This window comes from Mercenaria mercenaria, chromosome 8 (assembly GCF_021730395.1).
Source record: "Mercenaria mercenaria strain notata chromosome 8, MADL_Memer_1, whole genome shotgun sequence".
Classification (NCBI taxonomy): Eukaryota; Metazoa; Mollusca; class Bivalvia; order Venerida; family Veneridae; genus Mercenaria; species Mercenaria mercenaria.
In genome coordinates this window covers 24,225,359-24,244,068 of record NC_069368.1, presented here as the reverse complement: position 1 = coordinate 24,244,068, position 18,710 = coordinate 24,225,359, and the positions used below count along the sequence as shown (strand labels likewise).

The 18,710-nt window shown below is 34.4% G+C and overlaps 1 protein-coding gene across 1 annotated transcript in view; it reads right to left on the bottom strand.

Annotated features, from left to right (window-relative positions):
- The window catches only part of LOC123522869 (uncharacterized), a 39,245-nt gene extending 20,984 nt beyond the window's left edge, over positions 1-18,261 (bottom strand). The window contains exon 1 of the mRNA XM_045300357.2: positions 17,176-18,261. Within this exon, the coding sequence (XP_045156292.1) occupies positions 17,176-17,509 (334 nt within the window). The 5' untranslated portion in view covers positions 17,510-18,261. The remainder of the gene's footprint in view (positions 1-17,175) is intronic.
- Positions 18,262-18,710: the final 449 nt, after the last annotated feature.

The window sequence follows — 18,710 nt, the reverse complement described above, 5'->3', positions numbered from 1 at the left end:
CGTTTCCAACTGCTCGGCACGTGCAGTTGACAGCTGCAGACGACATAATTGCTACATCTACGCATTTGCATCTCATTTCATTTCTTCTTTACAGCAGTGTATATGACTTGTATGCGCAGCAAAAATCATACGTTTTACTAAATGTTTCACTTACAGTAAATGCCCTGGCAGCACCATACAAGTATTTATGTTGTTTACAGTATAGCTCCCGTTATATTGTATAGCTGAAAAGTCCTAAGACATGCATTCGGCCTAATTTTGGTATTGCAAGGGTAAATTATATGATTGGATAAATATTGGATTGGGATATTTTGATTAAGTTGGTCTGCAGTTCGTACTAATGCAGTTATCAGAAATCGAACTACGAACTGCAACAAACTGGATTGAAGTTCACGATTGGAATTGCGAACTGTACACGATTGGAATTGCGAACTGCAAACTTGATTGAAGTTCATGATTTGAAAAGCGAACTGCAAACTGGATTGAAGGTCGCGATTTGAAGTTGAACTGCGAACTATATACTGTAATGAAGTTCACGATTCGAACTGCTAATGGCAAACTGGATTGAAGTTCAAGATTGGAATGCAAATTGGTCTCCAGTTCGCATTTCAAATTTCAAAGAGCAATCTGGCCGGCACTTACAGGTCTACTTGAACTGTGAACTGCGGAAATGCAGTTTACAGTTCACAGTTCGCAGGTCCGATATACACTTTGGGAATCGAACTGCACACTTTATAATAATTTTTCTTGCATGTCATACAGGATTCCCCCATGTTTTCTTTGCCTGTCCAGGAAAAAAATCATCTTACACTCCAGGGTGCAAGATTATTCACGTGCTGAAATGTATGAATGAATGCGTAAATTCATACGCTACTATAATAAAATAGTGCATTCGACAGAGACAGGTGCAGAGACCATTTCGTCCACATTAAGTTGCAGACGTCTATATTATCCCAGTTATACCGTGTTCAGACTACGTTTTTAATCCTACATTAACTTGGGTTTATTTTTTAAACTAGTTTGTGTCCACACTATATGTGGTGTAAAACGTGAATTTTGTAAAGGTCAAGTGGTTTCTGTAATGTAGCATTAAAACTACCTCGGGAGGTGGTTTTAATACTACATTAAAAAGTAATGCTACATTATTTTAGAAATGTGAACGCAAATGTGGGTTATAACTGGTTTTACAATTCCAAATCCACAGATCTTACCTTTTGGAGGAAGAATACTATGTGTTTCTCTTTTGTATCAAACAATTGATGCTATGGCTGGCAAAAGTAATTGGACTGTTGTTGAAACAAAAACATTAAATTGCGATATGGAGTCATGCTGATGCTCAAAATGGACAATAGATGGAATGAACAGAAATTCTTAGATGAACACAGTAGTTAAAATATTGATGACCCCTTCTTGTTTCTGTTAGCCTCAATTCTTTGTAACCTTTTTTGCTTATTGCAAGATATTTGTTAACTTCCAACATTGCATGTATATATTTAAACCACATTTCTTTGCCTAGTGTGGACGCAAACTAGATTATATTTTGATGGGTTTTGAATGTCAAATACCAATTATAGCCAATTAGTGCCTAATAAAAATAAAACGGTTCTGCTAGTGTGAACACGGTATTAGACTTATATATCACTGAGACCCGCATTTTTCACTGAAGTTTTAAGATATAGTAGCAAAAAAAAAATCGCAATGGTATGCTCGTAGAATCTCTAGCATTGTTTAGATTATCATCAGACAACCACTGGCATTTATTAGTCCAACTACTGGGGAGAGCGGTACTTGAATAAAAAGATCTGTGACAAATATTCTCACAAAATACAAAATATTGCCGTCTCAGATCAAGGAATATCGGTTTAATGTCTATTTCATATAAGATAAATCAGGGATACTCGTATACACATCTGACATAGGTAACCAAATATTAGTGTCTGGAAGTCTTCAGTAGAAATATACAAGTTTTACTGTAACACTTGAACGAAAGTAAAGATAAAATCCTAGACAAGTATTGTAATAAAAATGCATTTAATTTGTAAGAAATTACGCAATTAAATTAAATTATCCGCTCGTTCAGGGGATTATCTTTTTCGCTTTTCAAGTTGTTTGGAATTCTGGAATTTTATAGGACTGCAAATCTAATGCGTGTAGACTTTAATTGTCATTATTAACAATTGTTATGCATTTGAATAGAACGAATCTAGCCAGGAGCTATTTTTATTAAATTGAACTAGATGGCTAGACGGGTGTGGTACTTTCATAACAATAGTTTCGTACACAACGATTCGGTTTGGAAAGTCCTTTGAAAAATGTATTCTGTTTTTACTGTGGATTCCGGCAACGACCCCCAGTTTAGCCCCATCCCCATAAACCTACACCGTAATTGGGGTCTTCCCTTATGTTTGAACGAAAACGACATTTAACATCAATGTCAGTACTCCCTCGATGTGTAATAAGTCAAACAACTCAAAAGACACAATGGCTCAAAAAAGGAACCTTTTCCGGTAAACAGCGTCTTCTATAATCGAGCGGTTTCTAATTATACAAAGCAACTATTTTTTTTTTTATAACGAATCACGAATAAAGTTTTTCCTAGTCAAATCTCACCATGTTTCTTTCTATATTTTCAACATTTTTTTTCAACAGACAAACTTGGTAACCTCACTATATTTCAGTAATTATGATTATATTTTCATACATCATCATGAAATAAACAATTAACGGGATTAACAGACGATGAAAAACATGATGTTTATATTTGAATACAAGTCTATATTTTTAGAAAAGAATGTTACATTAAGATTAGCAACAACGCCTGTACAGTTTCGCGATGAGGGAGAGCAAACAACTGTGAATTTAGGGGACCTTCATATCTTAGCTCAGAATATCCATCCATCCATCTCACACACGCACACACGCATCAATCCCACCATATATATCTATCCTTCCACCTATCCTAGCATCCATATATCCATAAATGTTAAAAAGAGGGATAATGCAGAAAGCTTACAACAACAACAACAACAACAACAACAACAACAACAACAAAATCACTTAAAAAGTACTTTTTAAATAACGAAAAAGAAAGAAAAAAAAACAAGAAAAAAAAAAAAAAAAACAATTTCCGACCTTCCGAAATTAGATTTGAAAGAATTTTCAACATGGAAACCGTTCATTCACTACCTATATTTAACGTTATCTACATACAATCTTTGCTGGTAAAATACAAATAAAAGTCACGCAAGTTTCACATATCTTTCACTTGTAAATAACACTCAACATTCTAGGTTTCCTTTCCTCAAAAATCCAACTTCGAAATTGTATTTTCTTTTTGTTTTGTTTTGTTTTTTTTTTAGGGGTGGGGAGGAGTGGTGGAGTATTCCCTTTCCACCTAAGTGTAACATATTAAGCGCTTTTATTTTCATGCAAGTCATTTTGCGTGATTTCCACCTCCCAACGGACCACTCCTTTTCCCTAAAGTCGAAATAAAAAACTGCGAAGAGAAAATCGCTCATCCTAAAAACGACGAATTTACTGCTATTTATTTTTTTAACGGCCTAGCATGCCGATGACCAAAACATCAAATTTCTCTAACTTACATAAAACTGCATTTAGCACAAACAGAAATTCTCCAGACGAAACAGTAGCGTTCATCTATCAACACGCAAATGGAATTTAGAATACACTTTTAGCTAAGAAAATAAATAGTTTATTGGGGATGAGCAGTTCAAGTAAATAACGGTTATTTCCAAAATGCCATGTTATCTGAAGATGGGCAAGATGACCTGCAAAATACATTTCTATATTTGAAACCGAAGCCAGTTATAGAGACTAAGAATAAAACCAAGTCCCAGTATTATCTGTTCTTATTATAAGAAAAAAAATAACAACAAAGAACTGTAAAACAGATTTCATTAAAAAAAAACGTTTGCATACAGAAACATGTGATTTACAAAGCGAAGAAAATAAATTTCAATTCTGGCATTACAGATATAAAATATATAATGTTATGTTACTTAAACAATTATAAAAATGTGACATAAGATTCGTGTGGCATTTTATATCTTAGGTCTTGGCGATAACTGTATATCATTATGTTTTTTTTTGCCATCAAACATATTTTAAATAATTGTGAAATATGTCATTTTGTAAATATTTGCCTGTACATAGATAGTTTACATGGCCGTCTCCTAGATTTGAGTTTGGGGAGCGGAAAAGCGTAAAATGTACCAGGCCATCAACCTATGCTCATTGACCTGCAAATGACCTTGACCTCTGGGCTTCGAGTACGGATCTTACAGGTCTGCTTTACCGATGATTGCTTATTTTACCTGTATCATTACTTCCCCTTACAAAAGTGCACGCACTTGTCACTACTAAAGAAGTCAGAAGTCTTTAACTGATAACCCAAGTCATACTGGCTTTTTCATTATATGAGCCGTGCCATGAGAAAACCAACATAGTGGGTTTGCGACCAGCATGGATCCAGACCAGCCTGCGCATCCGCGCAGTCTGGTCAGGATCCATGCTGTTCGCTAATGGTTTCTGTCATTGCAATAGGCTTTGAAAGCGAACAGCATGGATCCTGACCAGACTGCGCCGATGCGCAGGCTGGTCTGGATCCATGCTGGTCGCAAACCCACTTTGTTGGTTTTCTCATGGCACGGCTCATATGTAAAAATGAAGATAAAAAATGTAAAAAGAGAGGTAGCCAGTTAAGGGTTGGTCTTACATGTCGCCGAAATATGGACGAGACAAGATAAACCAGACGCCGCTTTGTTACAGAGAAGTGGGTTGGACCCAGTTACAACAAGTTTTGCACTGGGAATGTTGGCTTGATGACGTAAATATTTGATGCTAGTTATATGAAAATCATTCCAGGCTTTTAGAAAATTACGGCGCGGACATGATTAAAGCTATTTGAACTTTGACCTCCAAGTGCGACACTGACATTGGACCTAGTGATCACTATAATAAGCTCAGCGAATCTTCCTGACGAGGTTATCAATTGATGCTAATTTTTATGGAATTCTTTTCAGCCGTTTAGAAGCTATAGAACGGACACGAAATTGATTGACCTTTGACTTCAAAGTGTGACGTCGAACTTTGTCTACCTGACATGGGCATGCGCTCTGCACACAATTTTGATGCGGTTCATAATAATGTGATTCTAGTTTTATAAAAATCTCTCCAAAAGTTTAAAAGATTTCCAGCTGAAAAGAAATTATGCTTTTTGACTTTTCATCTCAAATTGTGACCTTGATCTTGGACCTTGAGGCCTGGGTCATGCCTGAATTTCGTCCTGTTAGCTCCAATATAGCCCTTATTCTTCGTATATTGTTGGATAATGACTTAAACTGTTTTACCTCTGTGATCTTGATCTCTGCGCCAAGGATGTGGATCCTGGACAAGATTTATTGCCATTTTACAGTTACATTTTATACAAATTTTATCTAGATATCAGTCCGTGCATTAAAAGTAATAGACCAGAAAAAAATGACGTGAAATCTTGGGCCTGCAAGAGAACTTGAGCTTTGAGCTAAGGGTATGGGCCTAAAATGTTGCATGGCAGTGCCATATTACTTGAATTTCCTTTAAAACGTAAAGAATTTTGACTAGACAAGAAAAAATGACTATAAATGTTTGACCTCTGTGATCTGGACCTTTGAAGTACAGGTTTGAGTCTTGCACATGGCTAACTATTGAATATTCGTTTTGTCATTAAAAACTTATAGACCAGACGAAAAAAATATGATCTGAAACCTTTTTATAAGGGTGGCACAGTTCGTGCAAGAAATATCTGAATATGCATGCAGTCCATTCTGTTCTACTCTGTTAACAAGATACTACCGGGCAAGAAAACTTAAATAAATTTTCGACCTTTTAAGCGGGACCAGGGATCTGGGTCTTGCACGCAAAATATCTCTTTTTATCAACGTTTCTAAAAAACAATACTACATGGCAGTTTCTGATTGGACAAAAATAGGACAGACTTATCAAACATATCTATCTGCGATATTAATAAAAACTGGGAATCATTTGTACCGGATCTCGTGTTGGAACGGATCAATAAATATTTTTAGTTTCTAACAAGAAAATGGCTCTGAATTTAGCTCCCCTTCCTTAAAACCAGAAGACCGCACAGGTGGATTATCTCTGTAATTTTCTATTATCTTTTAATCCAAAATTTCAGAACAATTTCACTGCACGAATCAATTTTTATTGAGAATAATTTTAGTGTATATGTCTAATCGGGAATTTTACGGCTAGATATGTCTGGTTCTGGATCTGGTTATATACCCGGTCAAAAAGTACATTATAGTGTTTTTAAGGGACACATAAAAAATAATCAATTTATGTTCATAAATTAATTTATATAGCATCGAAGACCATAAATATTATTATGTCTAATATTTTATCTGACATGTACGAAACAAAGTAGTAAATATGATATTATTTGGTAAAGCCTTATATTTTCAATAAAGAATCTACTGCGTTGTTAACACAGTAGACAGTAAATATTTTTTTTGTACTTTTGATTTTCGACTGAAACAAAGCTTGCTGAAAGTACTTTCTATTTTCCGAAAAAAAAAGACTGGTCTTCCGCAACCTTTCTCTCAACAACAAAAAGATGATATCTAAATGGCACAATAAAATAATAGTTAGATTACTAACATCTTTTTTTTTCTTTGCTGTTGGCCTATTATCATCATATACGATTTCCTTCAAAAAATATTTAGCAAATTGCAATTATAAAATATTCTCAGAGTTCTAACGTAAGCATTTTTGATTAAAACTGAAAAATATCAACTCTTTGTCAGTATCTCATTATAATAGACACACAATCGTGTATAAAAAATATTTTTATAGAAGTAGCCCGAATAAAGGTTTAGGTCACATTTTTATTGTTGTTTCTTTCTTTCTTTCTGTCATCTCAATTTCTGCCGTTTAAAGCATAAATAAAGGTTTAGGTCACATTTTTATTGTTGTTTCTTTCTTTCTTTCTGTCATCTCAATTTCTGCCGTTTTACGTTTCTATGTTTGCGTTTCTTTCTTTCTTTCTTCTTTCTTTTTCTTTTTTATTTATTTCAGTTTTTATAACTTTCGTATTTCTATCTATCTAAATACATGTATCTATCTGTTTGCCGTTTTATATTTCAATCTTTTTTTATTCTTTCTATTTCTGTATGTCTAAATATAAGTATCCATCTGTTTGTTTTTCTTTCTTCCTTCCTTTTTATCTTTCTTTTTTTGTCTGTCTAAAATATTTATTTTTCTGTTTGTCTCTCTTTCTTTCTTTCATTTTTATTTTAGCTTTTTCATATTTCGTTTCTCTGTCTAGCTGAAAATACGTATATACCTGTTTATCTTTCTTTCTTTCATTCTGTTTTTCCTTCTTTCTTTGTTAATAGAATCTATGTGGTATTTAAAAGTCTCGAATGGCTTTAGTTTTACATCCAAATGGCACAAGTCAAGAAACATAAATATTTTCTTAAAGTTTTACAATGTCTACACACTGATTTTAATTACAGACGGATAGACAATTCAAAATGTTTACAGTAAAAATTAAATAGTTTTTCACCAGACTAATCAGTTTGAAGCGTACGGCAGCTCGAGTGGGTTTTTGTATGTACTGGGAGGAATGTAAATACATTATACATAATATGAACACACTTTGACAAAAATAAACACTACTCTTTATGTGTAGCCCTTACCCTGCTAAACTTCTATAATGAACTTGTCCATCTTTCAATTTGGACAGTACCATTAACTGTTAAAAGGGGGTGCTTAACAAAATGATACTGACTGAATGGCGAACTGTGCAGATCTTGATAAAATTGCACGGATGTGCAGGCTGATCATGATCTACACTGGTCACAAAGGCAGAATCAGTCGTGTCCAGCATGATAACGGTTAGGAAATCTGAAGACATACATACAGTGCGAATTAACACTGTTCGAGGCTTTCCCGTTTTAACAAAGCAAATGGTGTGATCAAGAGAGACAGCGTTTAATCCAAATTTTCCGCAAGAAGGATCTTCTTTGACTTCTGTTTAGAAATGAGACAGTCCATTTATAAAAAATATACACCAGTCTACTGAAATCTGTGGATGGCAATGTGAACTTTTTAAGTTTTCAAAATATTTTGATCAGTTTTGAATTTATGGTAGAAAAATACTGTTGAGATGTTTCAGTTAATATTATTTTTAGTTAGATGAGTGGGCGCTCAAACTCACGACCTCTGGTTTCAAAAATCAGTGTTTCTTCTGGACCACTGCATCCGCCCTCCAGAGACATTTACGATGGTATAGGACTTTTATCTGGATCTGTGAATTACAGCTGGTACGAACGGAAGGGACGCTAGTTTTGATAACTAACCCGGCGATTTTTTTTTAAATGTCGTTGAAATAAAGAAAAAAATTCTGCCAAATAAGAAAGAAATTCTTTATCGAAAAACAAACAAATATCGAAACCAGATATCTCAGCAGCATGATTTACAAAATCTTAGTGTATTTCTCGGGACAAGAAGGCAATTTATATACATAATATTATGACGAATAGAAACAAAAAGCGTCATCGTCGATTTAATCTTAAAAGCGAAATAATACATATAGCTACAATAAAACTATTTTTTAAACTTTTAATTACATATATTCATATGTTCATATGCTAAATAAACATTAAATTGATATATTAAGACAGGACGACTTAAATACGGCTAAAGGAAGCCCCCTGCTCTTTCGAAAATGTTATTTAGCGTCTTGACATTTTGGATAGTGATATGTTTAAGTTATCAATTGTATAATTTATTTATTTTATTCCAATTCGTTGAATTTACCAAACTGTGTACAGCTTTATCCCCTCATAAACCAGGAAATTATCATGAAATTTGTCACGTTTTGTCAATATTTTTTGGAAATGTATGAATTATTTTATTGCCACAGATCTTCTGTCGTAAGAGTTTTTACCCTTTCTACTTTTACAGCTTCTGACTCATTTCTATACAAGGAACGCTGGGAAATAAAATAAAATGGAATAAAACGATTGGATGAATTCGTTGGTATCGGTTCATTTTATTAACTATCGTGTTTTTGCTATAAACGTGTTGTCAAAATGTACAAATTTTCTTACATTTTATGGAACTACATTTTGTATATTCTTCGAAGACCTTTTTTTGTAACTGTCAAAGAAAATATGTCATAAGGTGGATTTAGATTTTAAAGCGAAATAAAATCAAGCACGATCTCCAATATACATAAAAACTTCAAAGTTAAGACATTTTGGGCGTCATGTCTTATAAAAAAAATGCAACCATTGTGTATGCTGATCAGATAACATTTAGTTAGAATTTTACCAGCATTTGATATTTTATCTTTGCTTTTTGTAGTCCCTCAAAGAAAAGGAACGTTTCAAAGAAAGTGACTACTTGGATCTATCTACGCGAAGTACCATATTTTTTACGCAAAACTTGGGGTCAGTGGCCACCAATTATTTTTTCCATACATCCCAATTGTAAAATTTTGACGAGAATTTACTTTCCGTAGTCGGGACCTGTATATATCAATCACTCCCCCCTTGCGAAAAAAATATCATAGTTACTCCATAAAACAAAATACAACAAAAAAGATAAAAAGGAAGAAACAGAAACAAGGAAAAAATGAATTGTGATATCTTTTTAGTATTTCGTAGTTTTGCGCGTGAATGATATGACCCTTTTGGTAACACGATAAGACTAAGAGTAAATTTTCGTAGCAAATTTTGTCATACTATAGAATCAAGTACAGCACACAATGGAGAAAAGAATGAATTAAAAAAAATCAACACTTTTTGGGTTTATTGACATAACTGACCAGTTTATATTACCTATTTACCAAGTCTTTCATTTACCTAAAGCCTTAGTAATTCCAATTGCTATTACTGTTATTGTTATTTTAATCATTATAATCATTATAACTGTTATTATTACTACTACTACTATTAATATTATTGTTATTAATTTTATCATCATTATCATCATCTTCATCATTAACAGTTGCTGCAGCAGTAGCAGCAGCATTTTAACTTGCATACCAAAATATTAACTAAAGAGGTCATCTTTTTATGACGTCATTCAATGATATGTTATGTCACAAATGATAAAACGGAATGCACCTGATAAATGATATCTCGTTGCAAGACAAAAATTATTATTCAAATGTTTCAAGAAGAGACGACTTTTTGTAACACAAACATCACATCAAAGTCGGCAAAATTGGCGGAGAAATTAATAACGGGTTTATTAACCATGCTTGACAGATATCAGTTTTCTGCGCTTAATGTTTTATCATACATTCATTCTATCGTCAAATTCTCAAAACACCAACATATGATGGTTGTTTTAATTTACGCTGCTAAATTTCTCCGATGAAACTTGTCCATCTTCCGATTTGGACAGCACCATTAACTGTTAAAACGGGTGATTACCAAAAAGATACTGACTGAATGGCGAACAGTGCAGACCATGACCAGACGGCACGGTTGTGCACGCTGATCTTAGTCTGCACTGGTCGCAAAGGCATAATCACTTGCCGTCAGAAAGCTAAGAGTTAAACAGACCGATGGCAAAATAGCACTCCCACACTAGTTTCAGTTTGACTGGCCCCTCATGAGGAGAAAGGTACCTCCCAGTCAGGAGTTCGAACATATGACATTCGGATTGCTTTTGGACGTCAAATAAGTTACTTGTAAGGGATAGTAATAAGAGGCTGCCTGGTTAAAATTTTTGTAACCTTTTTTATTTTTAAAAAGTAATATCCACTTACTACGGTGTCCCATTACGGCCATCGCCGCATAAAACGAAGGTGCGATATTGTAGAATTAACGAAACTACGATAGTAAAGAGTCGGAACCACGATGATGAAACACTAAAACTACGATGTGGAATCAAAGGCCTGAATGGCCTGAGTCGGCTAATGATTGATGTACTGACAGTATAGTCTACCAGTTTCAGTTTGTTTTTAGTTTTTTTCTTAAAATTTCATAACACAGCTCGATATTTACCCAAAATATTATATCCGGATACGATTACACTTTTCTCCAGTTTGAACAATATATTTTACAAATTGTGATGATACGAAGACATTTAGCAGCAATTGGCAGTATCTGACATTGAAGTTTACGGTTAAATTACCTCTTATTTAAATCTTTTCATAAAAAAGTTGTTTCGTTTCGCCAAACATAGACGATCTACTTTCGATTTCAAAAACTACAAGAAAATACAATTTAATGTTTCGCCGATTTGTTTATTTCTCGAAAAATAAGAATTAATATCATTTTTAATATCAGTAGTAACTAAACAAACCAGTAAGAGCTTCTTCTTCCGATAATTTATCCGTTTACTGACTGCAAAATTCAACCCACGCAAAGTTTATAGAAATCATACGATGCGTGTTTACGTTCAATGTGGGAGAATTAAGGCTGATCGGCTATGTTACCTAACGCATCCAGACGATTCAGATTTTGTTTTTAAAAAAGCATTGTGTGCGTTTCTGTAATTTTATATACGTTTTTATACGCTTAGAAATTATTAGACATGCGTATTTGCATTATTTCTATACGTAATTACGCTAATACGCATCTTATCTGGAGCCCTGCTGGAACTATTTTTTGTCTTTCGCTGGATGTTACCCAAGCTTTGTAAGCCTGCGCAATTCTTAAAATGCACATTTATGCTTAATGAGTTACATTCGAGAATTGCACAATTACAAGTCAAAAATATGACAGATTACATCGTATATTGGTCATAGCAAAGGGAATTGACACAACTTAACTTCATTCATGCAGTGAACTGTTTGAAGTTTGAGAAATCTAATGGAACTACATCCCTTCACTGGTTATTTGGTCCATTTAGAGAATCGTTGCATAGCAAGGACTCGTCAAAAGGCTTTCAGCCTTTAGCCGACTCAAAAATCGAATCAACGAATCTACGACGATGAAAAGTCTAAATTATTTCATACTTTAATAATCGTACTTTCAACGTTTCGATTTTTAACTATCGCCGATCCAAGTTTACAACATCGTTGCTTTCCGGTCGCCCTTGCGCACAGTTCTGTTTACAGTTACACTAAAAACAATAAAAACAATACTGCCGAAACACTAGTTTACCTTTGGCTAACCCCATAATTCACAGACAGTAATATCATAACATCTCTGTACGATGCTGAAATGATGAAACAACGAAATCACGACGGTTAAAAGTCAAATGTACGACGATGAGCACGAACTAATTTCGAACTTTCGCCATCACAGTTTCGTTGTTTCGACCGTTCAAATCTACGACTGCAAAATGTTTATTCATGTTACCCGCCTTTTTTCTGTACCTAGGTTTTTAGATGTCATTCAAACAGTTCACAATATATCAAGTAGTGTGTGTGTGTGTGTGGGGGGGGTATTTTCGCTGCTTTGTGCACCCCCCCCCCCCCCCCCCCCCCCCCCCCCCCCCCACACACACACAAAAATCCAAAAAAAAAATCGACAACTTGCAACTTTGATGAATTTATTTGACACTTTCAGAATAACATGAAAATAACATACACATGCATCAATTTTAATCGTCCAGATGTTTTATACGTGGACTTTCCTGTAATTAAACACTTTTTACCCTTCAACGGAATTGATTCAACATAATTCCACCACTAATGAGGATTAGACTTCGAATCTAGATCTATCTTGCAAACGAAAGAAGAAATTCAATAAAAACCTCGTTACGGTGCTTCAAACATTAGCTGACTGGCTCAGTGGATTTGAAAATGCAGAAATTTAGCATCATAATCCATCAACGTCAGATTAAGAAAATAATAATAATAAATAATACAGAAAATGATGTTAAAATATTTTTGCCAACGACAAGTTTAAATTGCTCGAATGCTTATGATTTTTATCGTGTGATGAGAAAGCAGATATTTACGCAGTTACTATAGTACATTTATTCATCTTTCATTCTATTTTAAATTCTTGCTTTAGTTCTGAAAGGTGCACTCATTTTTTTCTTGAAGTTTTAATGTTTAAGCATCATCATGGACCAAAATATAGAATATTTAAATTATAGTTTCTCTGAGATGATATACAAGGCAGCCAACACACGCCGCCTTCCTGCATCGTACACACATTGCTCAAATCCCACTGTGTCATTACCTACACATTTGGACCGTGAAAAAAAAAAAACATTTGGGAGAAGAGTCTGAAAAAAGTATTGAGACTGTCTGGCAGACGTTTTGCGCCGAGGAAAGAACGCCATTTTTTTTGCCTTCGGCGCTTTTTTTAAAATTATCAAAATCAGTAAAATAAAGAAATTATAAGTAAATGTTACCTGAATGTATGTACAATACCGAAATGTCACGGGGATTTTCCATCCTGTATAAGCCAGAGTAAAATAATGTTTTACTGATATAATTTCTTTGATCATAATGTCATATAATATAAATTGTATGTTTTCCTAGCTCAGCCGCATGTTAATTTTTTCAGTTACACCACCACAATTTTGGTCTCGTGGTGCCTATTGAGCTGTTATTGGTCGTGGAAGCCAACGTATTTTTTAGGCATGGGCTGAAACGTGGATAGAACCATCGGTATTCCACAAAGTCTACTTATCACAACTCTAACAGGACTCAGACCCAAAGAAGTGATTTGCAAATGGTTCAAAGTCAAGCACCTTAACCACTCGGTCCCTTAGTCACATTTTAAGGTACTCGTTCAAAGATGTGAACGGGTTTGAAATACATATAAAAGGTTGCACGACACTAAGAAATACTCAAATTGATAAAATAAGCCGCGGCATAAGAAAACCAACATAGTGCATTTGCGTCCAGCATGGATCCAGACCAGCCTGCGCATCCGCGCAGTCTGGTCAGGATCCATGCTGTTCGCTTTCAAAGTCTATTGCAATTAGAGAATCCGTTAGCGAACAGCATGGATCCTGACCAGACTGCGCGGATGCGCAGGCTGGTTTGGATCCATGCTGGTCGCATATGCACTAAGTTGGATTTCTCATGGCGCGGCTCAAATGCAGTATAACAAATCATTGAAAACTCATCCAGAATATTAATTATTGTCATTATTTCACAAGTTTCACAGCTATAAGGTCTCATTTTTTACATTGCAGGGACAACTTTACATCATATCAGATTGTAAATACGTTATATACCGCATCTAAAATAAACAGTTTTAGCAAGTTTTAGACTATATTTTTACATATAAATTAGAAAGCTTCCTTTAAAAAAAATTTAAAAAGTGCTGTAAGCTGCTTTATTAATACTTATCATAATAGAAGAAAATAACATTGTATATAGTCTATTATATATATATATATACCATTGAGGTAAGATAGATCTCAAAGTTGGGAGGCGAATGGGGGCGAATGGACAACGATATCTCAGTACATTCAAGTGCTCTCACAGACTGGCTTATTTTCTTTTATCTATTATTTCCGAGAAAAATCAGTTTCCAAATCAAAAGCTGGAAAAACGGGGATGGAATGGGTGGGGGCAAGCATATGCTGAGACCTCACTCTCAAAATTGGGAGAGGGCCCTGCCCAACTTGCCCCCTCCCTCCCTCGAACCACTACCTGCTTCTACGCCTATGTATATTTTGTGATTTTAGATGCAACACATACTTTCTTTGAAGTCATTCTAATAGATGTAACTGTTTGTAGCTGTGAAATTATTCAACATGAAATATCTACTCCTACCATACTGCACCAAAAACATATATTTGATATTTCTTCTCAATTTATTTTATATGTGTTTTAGGGAGGGCTCACGACGAACCACAATTACAAAAGCTCTGTAACATAGAATGTCTTTCATTCTTTCCTAATATACATATCAGAATTTTTAAAGTATATAACAGGGCACGTTGAGATTTCATTTTCTTCTCTTTATGACATATTTATATACATACTCGCTAAGGTATACAAAAGTAGAAGAAAATTTACATTTTTGTCATGTCACTTTAAAGAAAAGCTCTTTGATATTTAAACATTCTACAAATTATTTTTATTGCAAAATTAAAACACAAACAGGTTTTCCTTCAGTTTATTGTTGTGTTTGAAAATGCGCCCTAATCTGTATGATAAGCGCGTAGGTATAAAGCTGTATGTCATATTATGTTAACAATGTGGAAAAGTGATTCAATAATCTCGTCAGGCTGACTAAAATGTCACGAGACTTGACAGGTTTAAATGAAAAGAAAAATGATTAAGAAGATTGTTCACATTTTTTGTGTCTCTTCTTTTGATAATACATCTGCACTGTCAGTCTGTTATTTCCTAATACACAATGTATATATTAATGTGGTCGTTACTTGTATTACATAGAAATCTTTAGTACGGGAAATCGTTGTTTGGAGTCATATGACCAAACGCAGGAATCGTAAAAAATGAAATGCGTTTCTTCAAATTCTTGTTACTTGGGTTCGATTAAAAATTAAATGCGTTTCTTCAAATTCCTGTTACTTGGGAATCAACTTCAAAGATGAGGTACAAGGACAGTCTTCTTTTTCAGGAAGGTCTAACCATTCTGCTTTGTATACAGGATCATGAGGATGCAGTTTACGGAAGGCATGGACGTAAGTGGGCGGAGGGAGGGGACGGGGAAGGGGGAGGAGGGGGTAGTGGGGTGTTCACTGTGAAATCAACTTTATTCTGACTACATAAGTTACTGATTTTACCATTCCGTATACACGGAATATTCACATGTCTGAATTATAACATTATATATTATCAAAGGCTTATTTTTTACTCATGTTTAGGTTCTGGTAGAACTCATATTCATACCGGTCACAATTTTCTTTTCTTTTGTCATAAGAATAAAATTCTGAAACATGAAGCTTATAATCCCTTTTTAGAAGAAACAAATCGAGCTTCATGTTAGGTAGCGATAATGTATTGAACAGAATTAGATATGTACATAGCTTATGTTACTTTGTTAAATACTTTCCGGGAATAAATAAACTTTGATTAGATTTTTATCGATAATCGATGTAAAAAAAGAAGACAAACTTAGGCAACGATAATTTTCCACTTTATTCTTGTATACACTTAATTAATCATAATTCTAAACACCAGGCATGGTAAATATTTATGTTTCTAAATTGCAAGGAGTTTGTTGTTTGGGGATTAGGGGATGGGTGGGAAGCGGATGGGTGTGAGAGTCCTTACTGAAAACTTCATTGACTTTATAAATTTGTAAAATGATAGTAAGCTATTCTGAAAACATATGAATTTACTGTAGCCAACTTTAAAATATATATGTGATCTGTCACGATAAAAGGGCCCAAAAAGAAGAACTGACCTTTTTTCTTACTCAGTCTGGTGCTTCTGTTATCAACAGAAAATACACTGTTGACAAACCCTTAAGCAACCGTCTCTAGCTTTCTGCATCCCGTTTCCCTCTATACGTGAAAATTTATATATTTGGCAAATTTCATCAATTTTGGCACCAAAATAATTGGTGTCTGCCGGGTATGCCGAGGTAAGTTGGACGTTTTGTGTTTTTATCAACTAAACAATATTCAGAATTTTCATTTTGTGCTTTTTCTCATTTTCCCCCTCTCAACTTTTGTCTTAATAGTTGGAAGAAATTGCTAAATAATTACATCATTCGTTTATCTTAATACAGTTGAATATAAAATTTATCATTAATGCATCGTCGATAGTACACACATTTGCGTGTGTCTGCAAAATGGAATAGATAATAATTTATATAACAAATTTATCGATCCAATAGATGATTTAAAAATCTAGCTATTCACATTTAACATTATACCAAAATAGTTTTGTCCTCTTATCATTTCGTACTAGTTTTCTCCAAAATACTTAATTTTTTTTTTTACAATTGTCAGATTGGACTAAAAAACTCTCTTATAACTCACATTATAAGAATCCGATTACGGATATTCCAACCATTATAATGAAACTGTACGTTCAAGTTAAAATGGACTTAAGTAACTTAGGACAGTGTGCTACGTTTTTACTGGTCGCTGTCTTTTACATGGATAATTATGAAAACTCAAAAACTATAAGTAAACGTCTTGATTGGCAAAGATATAATACACATACAGGAGTTGGACACTAAAGTTTTTCTATTTTCACCATGGGGCGTCTTTTATCGTGACACATCACAAAATGGTACTCACCCTTTTTACAGATCCCTTCTGGTTCCTTACTTTTATGAACTCGGCCCCTTTTCCGCTTAGAAACTGGTTCACAATAAAGTCCTTTATCACATTTTCCGAGATAATTATAGTACCCGCCACACTGTTCTCCCTGGACCCGTGCGCACACCGGGCAACAACCGCACACACCGGTAGTCGTGCCGCCACGGCACTCCAGTTTTGACGCACTCTTCGGTGAGCAATGTATTCGATCGCACGGCGGACACGTCATCGCACGGACGCACACACAAACGCGCAATGTCAACGCAAAATATAAAAGGAATTTGAAAAGATATGTTTCTTTAAAACCGAACATTATCTACCTAACTAGAACCTGATACCTAAAATAATTTGTATCACTAAAAGCGCCGTAAATTGAATTCACTCATAGATTTATCCGCGATTTTGGTGTCATATAGCAACATAAATCTTTTAAATAGATGAATATCTAATTTTTAATATTCCTTTTACGGACCTTAGATATACGATACATGTAGGCATCGTTAATCGTTTACATTTTTTTTTCAGTTTTAAGATGTCTCAATTTGCACCAAATATTTTCACCGCACGTCCACACTTTTCTTTTTTTTTTTATTATTTTATATCAATGTTTGCCATTTTCATTTTAATTTTTAACTGTCCTGTTCTTCAACTTGGAAGAATCATAATCTTTTATACGAGAATTTAATGTACTATTTAAACTTAAGAAGATTCTGTTTCCGAATGAACCTAAAAAGCACTATACGCGCAACCAAAACAGCATCATTGTCCCAGTCAGATAATATTCCAGTTGTCGGCACCCTTTGAAGTTACTTTTGATCTGCCGGTTTCCGATAATTTCACTAAAATCCACGTGCAAGTTGTAATACGCTGACTTATAATACCTACGAATCTGTTTTCACGTTCCGTTTCATTCATTTGCGCAGTGTGGGAAAATTTATAAACCACTGTCCAATCAAACTGCTTCGCGGAAAATGACGTCATCACAGAATCGGACCACCAACGGAGTTTAAGGATGCTTGGTATCATGGCTTTTTTTCCTCCAAAAACAAAGTGATGAAAAGTTAAAAGGGAAGTACAATTATAATCATGCGCAAAAATGGCTACGCATTTAGTGGGGAGGAATTTGAGTGACATTATTAAATTATCTGTCATGTAAATATGTGAACAACAGAGTTATGCGGTACAAAAGGTTAACACAGGTGATTTGAATAAAGAAAGAAAAAGATCCCAGTGTTATCAAAAATATGATTAAGTTTTATTAAATATAAAATTTGATATAATGATTTATCATCAATCTAATAAAGTTGCTATTCATCGATTTATTACGATATTTAGGCTAAACCATGGGGGTGGGGGTAAACTTTACTGTTTATCTAGGAGAAAAATATCTGATTCAAATATGTTTCACATATTTGAATCAAGTTTACATTATTTTTTCTCGGCTTCTACTTTGTATCCCAAGAAGATATGTTCATGGTCCATTAGAGATCGAGCCCATTGGCTTCTGGACTGAT